This window comes from Jaculus jaculus, chromosome 19, assembly GCF_020740685.1.
Source record: "Jaculus jaculus isolate mJacJac1 chromosome 19, mJacJac1.mat.Y.cur, whole genome shotgun sequence".
NCBI classification, from domain to species: domain Eukaryota; kingdom Metazoa; phylum Chordata; class Mammalia; order Rodentia; family Dipodidae; genus Jaculus; species Jaculus jaculus.
The window spans coordinates 52592506-52609457 of NC_059120.1; the positions used below are offsets into that span (position 1 = coordinate 52592506).

The following is a 16952-nucleotide window of genomic DNA, read 5'->3' on the forward strand; positions in this document are numbered from 1 at the left end:
CTTAACAGGAGGCCCAGTTAACAGTGGGATTCTGACTGGCTTCCTCCATTGGCATCTAGCACAGTCCAGACGCAGGCAGAGAAGCCAGGCGCTGTGTGTTTACGGCTGGCCCAGATGGGCTCTGCGCTTGTCCCCATGACCATCCCTGAGTCAGCTTCCTTAACGTAAGTCACTTGTGGGTTCAAACCTGCTTGGCTGTGTGGCTAATCTCGACAGCCAGATCCCCGCCAGAATTCCCAATGCCAATTACAATGACTCTTTTCCCAGTGAATCCCACCGGGTTCTTATAGTCTCGGCTGTGGAAGTACTGTCCTTTGAATTTTTCAATTCCTAGAAGAGAAAGAAGAATAATTATCGGGGGATGGATTATATGTCAGATATTATGTGTCAAATCACTTGTTTTGTTTTCTTTCGCAGTTTCAAGTTAAGGAAGTGAGGGGAAAAAAAAACAGTATGTTTTTTGGCACATTCCCCCTTTATGAATCTATAGCTTTGCTTTTCTGCCCATTTTTTTTGCTTATTTTCTTCTCTCTTCATCTCAGGATAGGACCTTGTGATTTGTAGTTTGGATTTTCAGATTCACAAGTCCAAACTGCCTCAGAAAACCTCCATTCTGTTGTCTTCTCTTCTTTAAAAATATTTATTTTAATTTATTTATTTGACAGAGACAGAGAGAGAGAGAGAGAGATAGAAAATGGGTGTGCAAGGGTCTCCAGCCACTGCCAATGAACTCCAGATGTGTGAGCCCCCTTGTGCATTTGACTAATGTGGATCCTGAGGAATCGAACCTGGGTCCTTTGGCTTTGCAGGCAAATGCCTTAACCACTAAGCCATCACTCCAGCCTCCACAAGCAGTTTAGTGCTACAATGTTACAATGGCTAAGCATTAAGCACTGGGGTTTTAAAAATATTTTATTTATTTATTTGACAGAAAGAGAGAGAGAGAGAAAATAGTCACACCAGGGCCTCAAGCCACTGCAATGAACTCCACATGCATGTGCCACTTAGTGCATCTGGCCTATGTGGGTACTGGGGAACCAAACTTGGGTCCTTAGACTTCACAGGCAAATGCCTTAACTGCTAAGCCATCTCTCCAGCCCCAGCAATGGGAATTTTTCAGCTCCATTATAATCCTATGGCGTCATCAACATCTATGCAGCCCATCGTTGGATAAAATGACATTATGTGACTCGTGACTATGGATAGACCTCACATTTTATTCTAATCCTCCAAAGTGCCATACTCTTCACCCAACATTTTCAGGGGAGCATGCCTAATAGGGTAAGCCTTTATTTTTAAAGGCTTTAGCCCTCAGTTTCCTCATGGATCAGCCCAAGTCATGGCTCCAGGGTCTTCCCTCTTGGTAGCTTACTCACCAGGAAAGCTTTCCAGGGGCAGGTGGGCATCAGTGTGATGGCCCGTGCAAACCATGACTCCATCGAAGACATCCGTGTGCTTTCTCCCTTCACTCTCAGTGACCACCTCCCACTGGCCTGAAGCAGGGAAATCAGGCCGCTTCTTCACGCTGCACACAATGGTCTGAAAAGTGATGCCAAAAAAGAGTGGCAGCACAGTTTAATTAATTAATTTGAGAAAGAAATATATATGTATATGACATGATTATCCTCCATCATTTCTGCCTCCTTTTGCCTACAAAGTCTTCCACAATTTTTCTATACTTTCATATAATCATGGCCATAGAAGAGCACATGTTTATGAGATCAGGCAGAAGTCCAAGGCCTTTCCTGACCATGCCACTAAATCATGCCCTTTTCTGTGCTTAATGAGGGTAATGAAAAGGTAGTATTCAATTATAACCTCCAAGGCCTGTCATTTACAATCCAGTGGCATTTCTGTTGTTTAAGAGACACACTTCCCTAAAGCCTCATACTTCTTGCTTGAAGAAGTATCACTGTGATAAGCAATGAAAATGCAAAGACAAGAATAGCTGAACCTTAAAAAAATTTTTTTGTTTATTTTTATTTAATTATTTGAGAGAGACAGAGAGAGAGAGAGAGAGAGAGACAGAGAATGGGTACACCAGGGCCTCCAGCCACTGCAAACAAACTCCAGATGCATGCATCTCCTTGAGCATCTGGCTTACATGGGTACTGGGGAGTCAAGCTTCAAACAGGGGTCCTTGGGCTTCACAGGCAAGCGCTTAACTGATAAACCATCTCTCCAACCCTGGAGAACATGTTCACTTATATATATATATATATATATATATATATATATATAAAATTTTTTTTTCTGAAGTAGGGTCTCACTCTAGCTCAGGCTGACCTGGAATTCACTATGTAGTCTCAGGCTGGCCTTGACCTTACTTCTGTCTCCTGAGTGCTGGGATTACAGGTGTGTGCCACCACTTCCGGCTTATTATACATTTAATTAATAAAAGTAAAGAATTATGGAATGACAAGTGTTATGGAGACTTGTACACTGCAGCTCAGAGGAGGATGTTTGAGCATTAGGGCAAGAAGTATCAGGCTTCAGGGAAGTTCAGAGAATGTTCAGGTAAGTACAATGATTGGTATGGGGAGGTAATATGATGGAGAATGGAATTTCAAAGCAGAGAATGTTCAGGCTAAACCTTGCAGGATGAGTGGGGATCTGCCCTCCAAGCAGAGGAAGTAAAAACCTGGGTCAGCACTCGTGGTAGAGAACAACCAGGCATAGTTCAGGATGAGTAACACTTGGAATGGACGATCTCTGTTAATCCACCAAGACCCTGTTATTATGATCAGGCCCTAGAAACCCATTCAGGAGATTAAGTTAGGTGTTCAGTAGAATAACCCATGTTTATTTATTTATTTATTATTATTATTTTTACAAAGCTAAAAATAGTGCCACTGACTGTCCCATCTCACATCCCCTTTGTGGTCACTTGTGAAACAGGCATGGGCATGTGTAGATGGTAGCAAGACTCCATTGCATAAAGTGAGGGGCACTTCCATTTTCAGTGGAAAGGGAGCTGTGTATGTCAGTCACATGCTTAAGGCTAGCCACTGTGAATAAGATTTGGGGTAAGCTGACACTGGGGGTCTGAGGATGCCTAAGGGTAGGGGAGGAGGAAGAGTTCGTAGGCAAAAGGAGGCAGAAATGATGTGGGATAATCATGTTTTGTGAACAAGGAAATTAAGACACACTGAAGTTGTTGAGAAGCTTCCCGGATCACAAGTCCATTTGTGGTAGGGCATGGTCCTTAACTGTGGGCTCTGCTCCCTACTTTGGTGTCCTCCTGGAATCCACAGTTCTCGGCTTCCTTACTAGTCTGTGGTCCCTTCGGGCTTGTGGGAGCACATGCAAGGGAGGCAAGTGACTGTGGACACATTGTAGAACCAGAACCGGGTCTTAACACCGCCCTCCCTACACGTTCCCATCACCCATTTCATGAAGATCAATGACTCTGAAATGAGGCCATTGAAAACACTCCAGCAGGAGACTTCCTATCTCCTTAGCCAAAATGTATTCTAAAGGCCTTCCATTGCATATTTTTCTGATTCAGAGATGACAAAGAATGGAGTCTTAGCCAGGATGATGTATATGACTATTAAGCCAATCTTTTTTTAAAAAAATTAATTTACTGTTTAAAATTTTTATTTTATTTTATTTGTTATTACTTTTTGAGGTAGGGTTTCACTGTAGCCCACAATGACCTGGAATTCACTGTGTAGTCTCAGGCTGGCCTGGAACTCACAGAGATCCTCCTACCTCTGCCTTGTGAGTGCTGGGATTAAAGGCATGTGCCACCATGCCCAGCTCATTTTATTTATTTTTTATGAGAGTGAGGTAAAGAGAAAGAGAGAATGGGTGCACCAGGGCCTCCAGCCACTGCAAATGAACTCCAGACACATGAGCCACATCGTGCATCTGGCTTACGTGGGATCTGGGGAATCAAACCTGGGTCCTTAGGCTTTGTAGGCAAGTAAGTGTCTTAACCACTGAGCCCTCTCTCCAGCTCCCTATGAAGCCAGTCTTGCTACCTACGCATAAGCAAATGAAGCCACATTCCTCACTAACTTGATGAACAACTTCAAGCACAAGGAGGCCCACAGAGTCGCCTACCTTGAACCGGATGTACTTTAGCAGGTCGAAGTCCTTGGCATACATCCTGAAGTACTCCATGATCTGCGAGTTGTGCATGAAGTTCGGGAAGTGGTCTGGGATGGGATAGTCACTGAAGCACATCATCTCCTTGGAGGTATTGATGATCACCGATCTGTAAATGCTGGCCCGACCTTCTTCAGGATTTTCCTGTGGCGAGAAAGAAGCATCGATGACAATTTAAGAATTAGCTCCAGGATCTCATAAATAGCCAGGAAGCATCTGAAAAGTTTTCTGAATGAAATGTAATCCACATAAACACACTTCCACATCTCCCAATATTCGTATCTCTTGTAGAGCCTTACTCTTTTTTTGTTTGTTTGTTTGTTTTTGTTTTGTTTTCTGAGGAAAGGTTTCACTCTAGCTCAGACTAACTTGGAACTCACTATGTAGTCTCAGGGTGTCCTTGAACTCACGGGGTCCTCCTACCTCTGCCTTCCGAGTGCTGGGATTAAAGGTGTGCACTACCACACCCAGCTGTTCCCTTACTCTTAAGTCTGTTACCTTTTTAAAAACTAGTTTAGGGCTGGAGAGATGGCTAAGCCATTAAGGCACATGCCTGCGAAGCCTAAGGACCTAGGTTCAATTCTCCAAGAACCACGTAAGCCAGATGTACAAGGCGGCATATGCATCTGGAGTTCATTTGCAGTGGTTAGAGGTCCTGGCATGCCCATATTCATTCTCTCTCTCCCTTTCTCTGTCTCAAATAAATAAATAATTTAAAATATATTTATGGGCTGGAGAGATGGCTTAGCAGGTAAGTGCTTGCCTGTGAAGCCTAAAGACTCCAGTTAGAAGCTTGATTCCCCAGGACCCACGTTAGCCAGGTGCACAAGGGGGCGCATGCATCTGGAGTTTGTTTGCAGTGGCTGGAGGCCCTGGCATGCCCATTCTCTCTCTTTTTCTCTCTATCTGCCTCTTTCTCTCTCTGTCAGTATCAAATAAATAAAATAGACAACAAAAAGAAATTTAAAAATATATATATTTATGTAATTATTTATTTGAGAGAGGTAGAGAGAGTGAGAAAGAGAGAGAGTGAGAGGGCATGCCAGGGCCTCCAGCTGCTGCAGATGAACTCCAGATACATGCACCACTTTGTGCATCTGGCTTTACATGGGTACTGGGGAATTGAACTCCAGTCATTAGCCTTTGCAGGGAAGTGACTTAACCAGGAAGCCATCTCTCCAGCCCCTAAATTATCTTCATGACTCGCTTTTGACCCACAGGATGCAGTTGAAATGGCACCGAATGACTTCCAAGGCTACGTCATAAGTAATCTCACAGCCTCTGCCTGGGCCTCACGCTGGTGGAAGCCAAAAGAAGTCCGATTTATTCTGAAACCACCATACTGGCCGGACGGCTAACATAGGCCGAGAAAGGGAATATCTGGGGCATTGAAGTATTCGCTCAGTCCTCCAAAACGACAGCTCTCTCAACTGAAGTCCTAAACATGCAAAGAAAGAGGCACCATAAAGTACGCTGTCGCCTGAGTGCAGTCCCCTGAGATTCCAGGCAAGAACTTCTCAGCCTGTGGGTGACCCCCTAGGACCTGTCACCCGCATTGCTCCCAGAAAACACTGTGCTGACTCATGCTTTCTCCACGGTCTACTCATCTTTATCCCGTTTTCATCCAGCCTGAGTATTGGCCATTGCAGGGGACAAAAACAGGATACTTGGGAACATCTACTGAGGAAAATAAAAGTTAAGATAATGTTTTCCGAGCAAGGCCACCACCTATACAAGAAACAAAACAAAAAAACCCTTAGGTTAGGCATGATGGCACACACCTTTAATTCCACACTCAAGAGGCAGAGGTAGGAGGATCGCCATGAGTTCGAGGCCACCCTGACACTACAGAGTGAATTCCAGGTCAGTCTGGGCTAGAGTGAGACCCTACCTCGAGAAACCAAAACAGAAAACAACAACAAAAACCCCTTAAAATTGAAGGGGCAGCTTCTTAGTTTCAATGTGCATCTGAATCACTTGGGGATTTTGCCAAAATATAAGTCTTTTTTTAAAAAAATAAATCCTAAGGAATATATTTTTTTATTTGACAGAGAGGTAGAGAGAGAGAGAGAGAGAATGGGCACACCAGGGCCTTCAACCACTGTAAACAAGCTCCAGACACATGTGCCACCTTGTACATCTGGCATACAAGGCTCCTAGGGAATCAAACCTGGACACTTAGGCTTTGCAAGCAAATGCCTTAACCACTGAGCCATCTCTCTAACCCCTAATTAATTAATTTCAGATCAAGGAAAAACAACACAAAATGTCTCCAGTCCCCTTACTAGTTTAGTAAGTTGTAGTGTGTCAACAAGAGGCAGAACTCCATCCACCACGTCACAGGCCGCCGCCAACCATACAGCAGACCCCGCCGTCACTGCTTCTTGGCTTTCTGATTTTCTTCTGGAAAACTGGGCCCAATCTACCTGCTAGTTTTCACTTAGTGTTCCCCGTAATGCAGCCCTCCTTTGTATGTCATTTGTAAGCCTGCAACACACTCGAAACTTACACACACCACTACTCTGGCTCACCTGGAATATTCCTATGTGTCAGTCACAAGTCAGGTCCAATGCCACTTCACCGAGGAAGACTCTCCTGCTCCCTGGAGAGCTGGGAGCCCATCCACCCCCAGGACACAGAAAAAAAATTAAACACGCTGTGTTATTATGTATTTATGTACTCGTGTCTGTGATCTTAAGGGACCTGAGAGTATGGACTATGTCTTCCTCTTTTTGTTTTGGGGTTTTTGTTTGTTTGTTTTTGTTTTCTGAGGTAGGGTCTCACGCTAGCTCAGGCTGACCTGGAATTCACTATGTGGTCTCAGGGTGGCTGTAGTTTCAGGGTGGCCTCAAACTCATGGTGATCCTCTTACCTCTACCTCCCCAGTGCTGGGATTAAAGGCATGTACAACCCTGCCCCGCTTTTATTTTATTTTATTTTTATTTATTTATTTGAGAGCAAGAGAGAGAGAATGGGCACACCAGGCTTCCAGCCATTGCAAGTGAATGCCAGATGCATGCACCCCCTTGTGCATCTGGCTTATGTGAGTACTGGGGAATCAAGCCTTGATCCAGGGTCCTTAGGCTTCACAGGCAAGTGCTTAACCACTAAGCCACCTCTCCAGCAACGCCCCCCCCCCCCTTTTTTTTTTCTTCGAAGTAGGATTTCACTGCAGCTCAGACTGACCTGGAATTCACTATGTAGTCTCAGGCTGGCCTCGAACTCATGGCGATCCTCCTGCCTCTGCGTAAGGACCCCGGCTATATCCTCCAGGTCCCACATAAGCCTGATGCACAAGATGGTGCTTGTGTATGGAGTTCATTTGCAGTGGCTGGAGGCCCTGGCGCACCTATTCTCCCTCTCTCTCTTACTCTCCTTCTGTCTGTCTCTAATAAATAAATAAATATAAAAATAATCTTAGCCGGGCGTGGTGGCGCACGCCTTTAATCCCAGCACTCGGGAGGCAGAGGTAGGAGGATTGCCGAGAGTTTGAGGCCACCCTGAGACTACATAGTGAATTCCAGGTCAGCCTGAGCCAGAGTGAGACCCTACCTCGAAAAACCAAAAAAAAAAAAATAATAATAATAATAATCTTATAGGCTGGAGAGATGGCTTAGTGGTTGGGGCATTTGCCTACAAAGACAGAGGATCCTGGTTCGATTCTCCAGGACCCACGTAGGCCAGATACACGGGGGAGGGGGGAGGCATGCATCTGGAGTTCATTTGTAATGGCAGCCCTGGTGCCCCCATTATCTCTCTCAAATAAAAAAATATATATATATTTAAAAATATTTAGGGCTGGAGAGAGGGCTTAGTGGTTAAACACTTGCCTGTGAAGCCTAAGGACCCTGGTTCAAGGCTTGATTCCCTAGGACCGACATTAGCCAGATGCACAAGGGGGTGCATGCATCTGGAGTTCGTTTGCAGTGGCTGGAGGCCCTGGCGCGCCCATTCTTTCTCTCTCTCTCCTCTCTCTGCCTCTTTCTCTATCACTCTCAAATAAATAAAAATAAACAAAAATGAATTTAAAAAATATTTTAAAAATATCAGTTATGTCAGGTGTGGTGGCACACACCTTTAATCCCAGCACTCAGGACGCAGAAGTAGGAGGATTGCTGTGAGTTCAAGGTCACTCTGGGATTACAGAGTGAGTGCAGGTCAGCCTGTGCTAGAGTGAAACCCTACCTCAAAGAAACAAACAAAAAAGCAACAAAAAACAAAAATCATTTATGAGACCCAGGTTCAATTCCCAGGACTCACATTAGCTAGATGCACAAGGGGGCGCACGCGTCTGGAGTTCATTTGCAGTGGCTGGAGGCCCTGGCGCACCCATTCTCTCTCTCCCTCTTTCTCTGTTAAATAAATAAATACAAATAAAATATTTTCAAAAGTCACCTTTGGAGCAGGGCATGGTGGCACACACCTTTATCTCAGCACTCAGGAGGCAGATAGGAGGATCGCCATGAGTTTGAGGCCACCCTGAGACTACATAGTGAATTCCACATCAGCCTGGGCTAGAGAGAGAACAAAACAACAACAAAATTCATCTTTGACCTTAGCTGTGAGCTGTGCACGGTAACTTGCTTCCAGAGTACTAACTTCCAATGCGAGGAAAGCTGAACTTTACACCAGCAAAACCTGACAAAGTCCAGGCCAGTGTATCAAAGTTAACGCAAACAGAGACGACATGCCAGGAGTAAGTGCCCTGGATGTGATGCAGTGAGAATGGCACCCTCAACTCCAGGGTTTTCCTTCACAAACTCCAGAAATAGGGCTGACCATGGAAATTAGCAGACAAATTCCAACAAGGGCTATTCTACAACACACCTGACCAGTCATCCTCAAAACTGCCTAGGGCACCAAAAACAGGGAAATCTCAGAGATTATCACACTTCAGAGGAGGCTCAGGAGACACTGCTACCAAATATCTTGTGGGATCCTGGATGGGCAAAAGCCATCAGGAAGAATTACATGATTCCAGAGGAAGCATGGGCTTGCCAATATGGGTTCACTGCTCATGAACACTGGGTCATATTAACTAATATAAGATGTTAACAGTCGGCTAGCTAGATGTGAGCTCTTTGAGAACTCTGTATTATTTTCCTAATGAATTCCATAAATCTAAAACTATTCAAAATTGGACATATACTTAAACATGTTGTTTGTACAAAAGTAATATTTATAAAATTAGGTTAATAAATGGAAGAGTGATTTGTTTATAAAGGGTACATCTTTAACTTCTGACTTAAAATATATATATATTGAGAGAAAGAGAGAGAGAGAGGGAAGCTAGCCCAACATACTGGCCTTTTTTATGAGAGAGAGAGAGAATTGGTACACTAGGGCCTCTAGCCATTGCAATTGAAATCAATCCAGATGTGTGTGCCCTTTTGTGCATGTGTGACATTGCACACTTGCGTCACTGTGCGTCTGGCTTAGGTGGGACCTGGAGAGTTGAACATGAGTCCTTAGACTGCAGGCAAGCACCTAAACTGCTAAGCCATCCCTCCAGCCCTTAAAATATATTTAAAATATTTATTCATTTGCTTATGTGCATGTACCAGGGCCTCTTGCTGTTGCAAATTAACTAGACACTTGTTCCACTTTTTTGTTTGTTTGTTTGTTTGTTTTTCAAGGTAGGGTCTCACTCTGGCCCAGGCTGACCTGGAATTCACTATGTAGTCTCTGGGTGGCCTCGAACTCATGGCGATCCTCCTATCTCTGCCTCCCAAGTGCTGGGATTAAAGGCGTGTGCCACCACGCCCGGCTTTGTTCCACTTTCTGTGTGCAGCTTATATGGGTGGATGGGGAATTGAGCCCGAGCCAACAGGCTTTGTAAACAAGCATCTTTAACCACTGAGCCATCTTCCCAGGCTTTAATTTGTCTTTTATTGACGTTGCCATTGTCATTTTGCATTTTTCACTGTATTCATTGAATTTGTGGTGATTCTCCCAAGGACTGGTATTACAGGCGTGAAGCACCACACCTAATGAGAACTTATGTAATTACTGCCAGAAAATATTAACCTATTTAAAGGAGGAGGGCAATAGCAGCTAGGCAGGTGGGACAGAAAGAGAACAGAGGTGGAAAGTAGGAATGTCAACATCTGGGCGGATACCTGTTGGGCAGGTGCAACAAGGTTTTTTTTTTTTTTCCTGGCAGCCCAGCGGTGAAATTCCAAAGTGCCCGAGATAAGATTGTCTTTGTCAGAATCTGTGATCAAAGCCAGGCATGGTGGCACTCGCCTTTTGGGAGAACTGAGACAAGGATAGCAAGGTTCCAAAGAATAAGTGAGGGAGAGACGGAGAAGCACATTTCACACGGAGAGCATTCTGCAGGGCAACGCTGCCTGCATGTGACATGTCTAGTTCAACTGCAGGCGTCCTAACACCCCGGGGCTCACAACTGTGGAGCCGTAGCAAATAGGAGAACGCAAGTCTTCAGCTCCACGGTATTTTAAGCAGCCATCAGAACCATCTACTGCCGCCTTTTTTTTTGGGGGGGGGGGTGGATGGAGTTTAGGTATGGTCTCACTGACCTGGAATAATTCACTATGCATTCTCCCAAGGGCTGGGATTCAAGGCGTGTCCCACAACGCGTGGCTCCATCTGATTCTTTTATTAAACTTAAGCATATTGTGAAACTAATATGTGCCAGATATTGCACGTGGCTCTAGAATAGAATGTCGAGCCAAGCAGGCAGGCATGCTCTAACCCTAACAGACACCAAAGCACTGTGAATGTCTCAGGAAGCATTCATAAGGTCTTAAAATTATGTCAAGAAAATAACCAGAAAAACAATGACGAGTCGAATCACTTTGGAGACCCAAGTGCACAAACTGGATATCCAGGCAGGATGTTGGAGATTTTCCAACTCCTTTCTTTCTTTCTTTCTTTTTTTTTTTTTTTTTTTTTTTGCTTTTTCTAGGTAGGGTCTCACTCTGGCCCAGGCTGACCTGGAATTCACTATGGAGTCTCAGGGTGGCCTCGAACTCACGGCAATCCTCCTACCTCTGCCTCCCGAGTGCTGGGATTAAAAGCGTGCGCCACCACGCCCGGCCCCCAACTCCTTTCTTGAGTTGATTTCATGCCTGTTTACAGTAGCCATACGTAGCCAGGATACTTAGTACAGACACCAAACGTACGGGTTCTGATGCAGGCTTACCAAAAGCCGGCAAGTAGTACTGGACACCCTGCACCGTGGTAAGTGACCGGTAGGTACAATTACACAGTCACTTGTTCCCCATTTTACAATGTAGGCATTACAGTTCCTTCTTAGAGATGAAGCAACCCTGGGCACAGAGAAGCTTAATGATCTCCCCGGGGCTACATTCCTACTAGATGACCAACACTGGCTTTGATTTCTTTGCTTGTTTGTTTATTTGGTTGGTTTTTCACGGTAGGGTCTCCCTGTAGCTCAGGCTGATCTGGAATTCACTCTGTAGTCCCAGGGTGGCCTGGAACTCACAGTGATCCTCCTACCTCTGCCTCCCAAGTGCTGGGATTAAAGGCGTGCACTGGGCTGGAGAGATGGCTTAGCGGTTAAGCACTTGCCTGTGAAGCCTAAGGACCCCGGTTCGAGGCTCAGTTCCCCAGGTCCCACGTTAGCCAGATGCACTCTCTGTGTCTGTCGCTCTCAAATAAATAAATAAATAAATAAAAGGCGTGCACCTCCATGCCTGTCTCCATCTTAACAAGTTTTTGGCTGGTTTCGGAAAGTAGAATTTTCTTCTGATTACAAAATACAAACAAACACAAATTCACAAGCTTTTTAGCCTATGCCCAGGATTGATTATGATAAAGGCTAAGGAGGTCACTGTACAGCTCCAGTCCTCAGAACACAGCCAGGACACAGAAGGGCTGTACTGGGCTGGAGAGATGGCTTATTGGTTAAGTGCTTGCCTGTGAAGCCTCAGGACCCGGGTTCGAGGCTCGATTCCACAGGACCCACATTAGCCAGATGTACAAGAAGGCGCACATGTCTGGAGTTTGTTTGCAGTGGCTAGAGGCCCTGGAGTGCCCATTCTCTGTCTCTCTCTCTCTCTCTGCCTCTTTCTCTCTCTGTCTGTTGCTCTCAAATAAATAAAAAAAATAAACAGAAGGGCTGTACTTCTATTCAACTGAGGAGTGCTAGGAAAACACTGTTAATGTTTATAAAAAAATGAAACATAATGTGGCACCTCCATATCGCTCACTGATTCCAAATGAACATGACTTTAGAAACCAAGTCCAGTGCAAGCCCATTTGGGCATCAATGAAGATGGATGACACTCTTTAGCATGCAATAAAACACAATGGCACAAGGATTGATTACTTAAGTAGATGGTACTTTGAACCATCATTAACCAATAGCTGTGTGAGACAGCACTGGGTGTTCTCTCGCCTCTTTTGCAAGGACAAAGTACTTTGGACTTCCAAGAAAGGAAAAATTCAATGCAAACAGGGCAAAGGGTTGTCAAAGAATTTCCTAAAGTGAATCAAAAGTTCTTCTTATTTCAATGACCAAAAAAAGGTTGAAGGTTGAACAGGGGTTTTTAGTGGGAGCTGTAAGTAGATAGTTCCAGATCATTACCTGCTGTAGCAGAGGTTGAGATAATCTTCTACAGTTTCCTTCCTTTAAGTTATATATGTGTATGTAATTTATTTATTTATTTATTTTTGAGATAGGGTCTCACTCTAGCCTAGGCTGACCTGGAACTCACTATGTAGTTTCAGGGTGGCCTCGAACTCACAGCAATCCTCCTATCTCTGAGTCCCAGGTGTTGGGATTAAATGTGTCCACCACCACACTCAGCTTATATGTATGTAATTTTTAAAAAGATTGTATTTTCATTTATGAGCGAGGGAGAGAGAATGGGTGCACCAGGGCTTCTAGTCTCTGCAAACAAACTCCAGATGCATGTGCCCCCATGTGCAGCTGGCTTACTGTGGGACTTGGAGAATTGAACCTGGGTACTTAGGCTTCACAGGCATGTATCTTAATCGCTAAGCCATCTCTCCAGCCTAACATAGGTATATGATTTTTTTAAGGTAGCTAACAAAATAGCAGAATTTCCTATGGCGTTTTCTTTTCTTTTCTTTTTCCTTTTTGGTTTCTCGAAGTAGGGTCTCACTGTAGTCTAGGCTGACCGGGAATTCACTATGTAGTCTCAGGGTGACCTCGAACTCACGGCGAGCTCTGCCTTCCAAGTGCTGGGATTAAAGGCGTGCGGCACCATGCCCAGCTTCCTAAGGCATTTTCATATTTAGTTTTGGTTGACCCTCCTCCCATGCCTCCTCTCTCCACATACCCACTTAACTATTCCACCACATTCACTTTCACAGCACACGAAACACTTTTCTAGCTTTTACTCCACAAGGTGTCTCTCTCTCTCTCTCCTGGCAGAAGCAAACCTCTTGCGATGGAAACGGGTCTCTGCAGTTTCATGGACAATTTAAAAAAAAGGCAACAAATGACTTGTGCACGGCACCTCCTTGCCTAAAAACCTCAGGTGATGGCTGCTCAGGTTGAATTCCAGAATGTCCGGTCACTGGCACCGTCTTCGGTATCTTAAGGGGGCCAGATTTACCTGGAACCTCCAGAGTCCTCCGATGTCATTAGACCTTTCAAAGCAGACGGGCTCCAAGCCTTCCTCCAGGCAGCACTTGATGCAAGTAAGTCCGCTGGATCCTGCCCCGATCACGGCGATTCTTTTCTTGGCCATCGCGGCTCCAGAGCGCGTCGCCCGCGGGAGGGCCCTGTCACTTGTCCTAAAGCCTGACAAAAGACAGAAAACACGCAGAGGCCAGTGATCCACGGGAATGTAACCAGAGGTGCGTCGGGGGAAGCCGGTGGTGGTGGTGGTGGTGGGGTGTCCCCTGGACGATGGAGAGAGAGAGAGGGAGAGAGAGAGAGAGAGAGAGAGAGAGAGAGAGGGGGGGGGGGGAGGGAGGGAAGGAGGGAGGGGGGAAGATGGAGAGGGGAGAGGGGAGAGGGGAGGGAGAGGATCGCTGCGCCCCGCGCCCGGAGCTGTGCGTGGAAAGTAACGGCGGTGCCGCGCTCTCGGCTGGGGCTCTGCGCTCTCGGCTCCGGGCTTGGCGCACTCGGATCCGGGCTTGGCGCTCTGCGCTCCGGGCTTTGCGCTCCGCGTCCCGGATTCGGTGCTCTGGGCTCCCAGCTCCGCGCCCCACCTGCCCCGGAGTCGGTCGCTGGCGCTCTGCAGGTGCGCGGCGCACCTCCCAGTTACTCAAGGGCAAGCCTCGGCAGCCGCCCACCGGGTGAGGCTGCGCCGTCCCTCCCGCTGGCAGCCAACGCCCGGCCCAGCATCCTCCCCCCTTAACCGCGAAGAAAACGTGGATTGATTCCACCCTGGGAACGAATATATATGTGTATGTATGTGTGTGTGTGTGTGTGTATAACTTATTTATATTTATATATATACTTGGGGGAGGGGGTTTCGAGATAGGGTCTCGCTCTAGCCCATGCTGACCTGGAATTCACTGTATCGTCTCAGGGTGGCCTCGAACTCACGGCGATCCTCCTACCTCTGTCTCCCGAGTGCTGGGATTAAAAGCGTGCGCCACCACGCCTGGATACACACACACACACACACACACACACACACACACACAACTTCACAGCTGCCTGTGCCCGTAATGCCAGCGGCTGGAGAGAGAGCGGTCCTGGGGCGCACCACCCCGGTCCACTTTCCTTTTCTCTTCCACCACGAACTTCCTGCTTGGATCTTAAAGTGGCAAAGGCCCATCTAGGAGGCGACGCTCGGGCAAGTCGGAAGCGAACTTCAAGGCCTGCGACGGGGACGCCGACCTGGGATCTGTGGGAGCAGGGCATCGTGCTCCCCAGCTTCTCCCTCCCCACCGTTGCGGAACTTTCCGGAAAAGATCCCTGCAACGCCAGCATGCGTGAAAGTGGAGGAGTTGATTTCCCCGGGGTTGGGGGGTGGGGTGGGGGGAGGCGACGACAGAGGTTGGGATCGCTCTCCAAAGGAACGTCGGGGTTAAACTGGGATGTTACTTTCGTTTTATAATGTTCACAGCTGAGGGGAGGGGAGAGCGAGCAAGCCGGGCAGCTGGTTTACAGAAGGATTCAAGACAATGTTTCAAAACATGCCTATGAATCAACGTGCATGTGGATCGTGTAGTCGGGTCACCCTAACCATGAGCTCTGTGTGGCTGCATTTTAGCCTAAACTGTCCTTCCCTCTGGGTCCCCCTAGACGGTTTTGTCTTTGGGAGTTCCTTCAGCTGCTGAAGACGTCTGTCTGTCTTACAGTGACTTAGTGCGCCATTCCAGCTTCCTCTTCTTTTCCACTACACCGTCTCACAGACAGGAATCCTTCGAATCCACCCTTCAAGGCAAGCATTTAAAACTCCTCTGTGGGGCTGGAGGGATGGCTTAGCGGTTAAGCGCTTGCCTGGTTCGAGGCTCCATTCCCCAGGACCCACGTTAGCCTCATGCACAAGGGGGCGCACGAGTTTGCAGTGGCTGGAGGCGCTGGCGTGCCCATTCTCTCTCCCTCTCTCTATCTGCCTCTTTCTGTCACTCTCAAATTTTGGCCACATGCCTATATCCCCAGTGCTAAGGAGGCGTAGGCGGGGATCATTGGGATGACTGGTCAAACATGCCCACAATGAGGGGGTGTGGTGCAAAAATGTGTTTTCTCTCCTATAGTCATAAATGAGTAGTTAAAAAAAAATCCACTTCTGAAATGTGGTAAGATTTAAAAATAATATGTAGAACCCACTGGGCATAGGATTTCTGACCCTGGAGCAGTATGAGGGAACCTCTAGCCCAGCTTTAGTGTGACGGATGTAAGGGTTTGTAGTCAGCCTGGATGGTGGCTGAAGCCATGTCATGACCATACACTTCCTGGGTTGACTTGGGTCAAATCAGAGCTGGCTCTGGGTTCAGACTTCCTGACTGAACACTAAAAGCGCTCTTCCCAGGGGTATTGTACTGTCTGTCGAGGGCTTACCTTGCATGGAATCAAGCCATGTTAACTCTCCCAACAACCTCAGAAGACAAGGACTAGTGTGGTCAGCCTCACTGGGCAGTTAGAAAATAGAGGCAGCGAGGCTAAACAACCAGCAAAGATCACGCAGCAAATGCAGAAGTTAGGAATGTGCCCTTTACAAACATCCTGATCCAAAAATGACTCTTCCAATCATTAATCTAAATTTTTAAAAATTCCTTTTGTGCTGGGCGTGGTGGCGCATGCCTTTAATCCCAGCACTCGGGAGGCAGAGGTAGGAGGATTGTCAGTAGTTCGAGGAAACCCTGAGACTACGTAGTTAATTCCAGGTCAGCCTGGACCAGAGTGAGACCCAACCTTGAAAAAGCGAAAAAAAAAATTACTTTTGTACAAACAAACGTTCAAGTATATGTCCAATTTTGAATAGTTTTAGATTTATGGAATTGATTAGGAAAGTAGTACAGAGTTCCCACAGTCCTCACCTCTAGTTAAGCCCACTCTTAACATCTTACATGAGTTAATATGACCCAGTGCTCGTGATCAGTGGACCAAAATTGACAAGCCCATACTTCATCGGGATTTACTTAATTCTTCCTGATGGCTTTTGCCCATCCAGAACTCTGTACCAGCATTGAAGGGTGCAGGGTTCTCCCGTAGGAGACATCATTGATAACTAACTCCTCTCTACCACCAGCTTGCACAGCAGCTCAAGGCACTGTGAGAATTCAGCAGCAGGAAGAAGGTTACTGATTCAGTGCCAATGGATTTCTTTTTTTTGAAAATTTTTTGTTCATTTTTATTTATTTATTTCAGAGCAACAGAGATAAAGAGGCAGATAGATAGATAGATAGATAGAGAGAGAATGGGC

General features: G+C 46.3%; 1 protein-coding gene across 1 annotated transcript in view; it reads right to left on the bottom strand.

Annotated features, from left to right (window-relative positions):
• Positions 1 to 14820, bottom strand: part of Fmo5 (flavin containing dimethylaniline monoxygenase 5) — a 37459-nt gene extending 22639 nt beyond the window's left edge. Inside the window, exons 1-5 of the mRNA XM_045138213.1 lie at positions 14583 to 14820; positions 13683 to 13870; positions 4069 to 4257; positions 1377 to 1539; positions 188 to 330 (exon numbers count right to left, since the gene is read on the bottom strand). Coding sequence (XP_044994148.1) covers positions 188 to 330; positions 1377 to 1539; positions 4069 to 4257; positions 13683 to 13817 — 630 coding nt within the window. The 5' untranslated portion in view covers positions 13818 to 13870; positions 14583 to 14820. The remainder of the gene's footprint in view (positions 1 to 187; positions 331 to 1376; positions 1540 to 4068; positions 4258 to 13682; positions 13871 to 14582) is intronic.
• Between the last annotated feature and the right edge of the window lie 2132 nt (positions 14821 to 16952).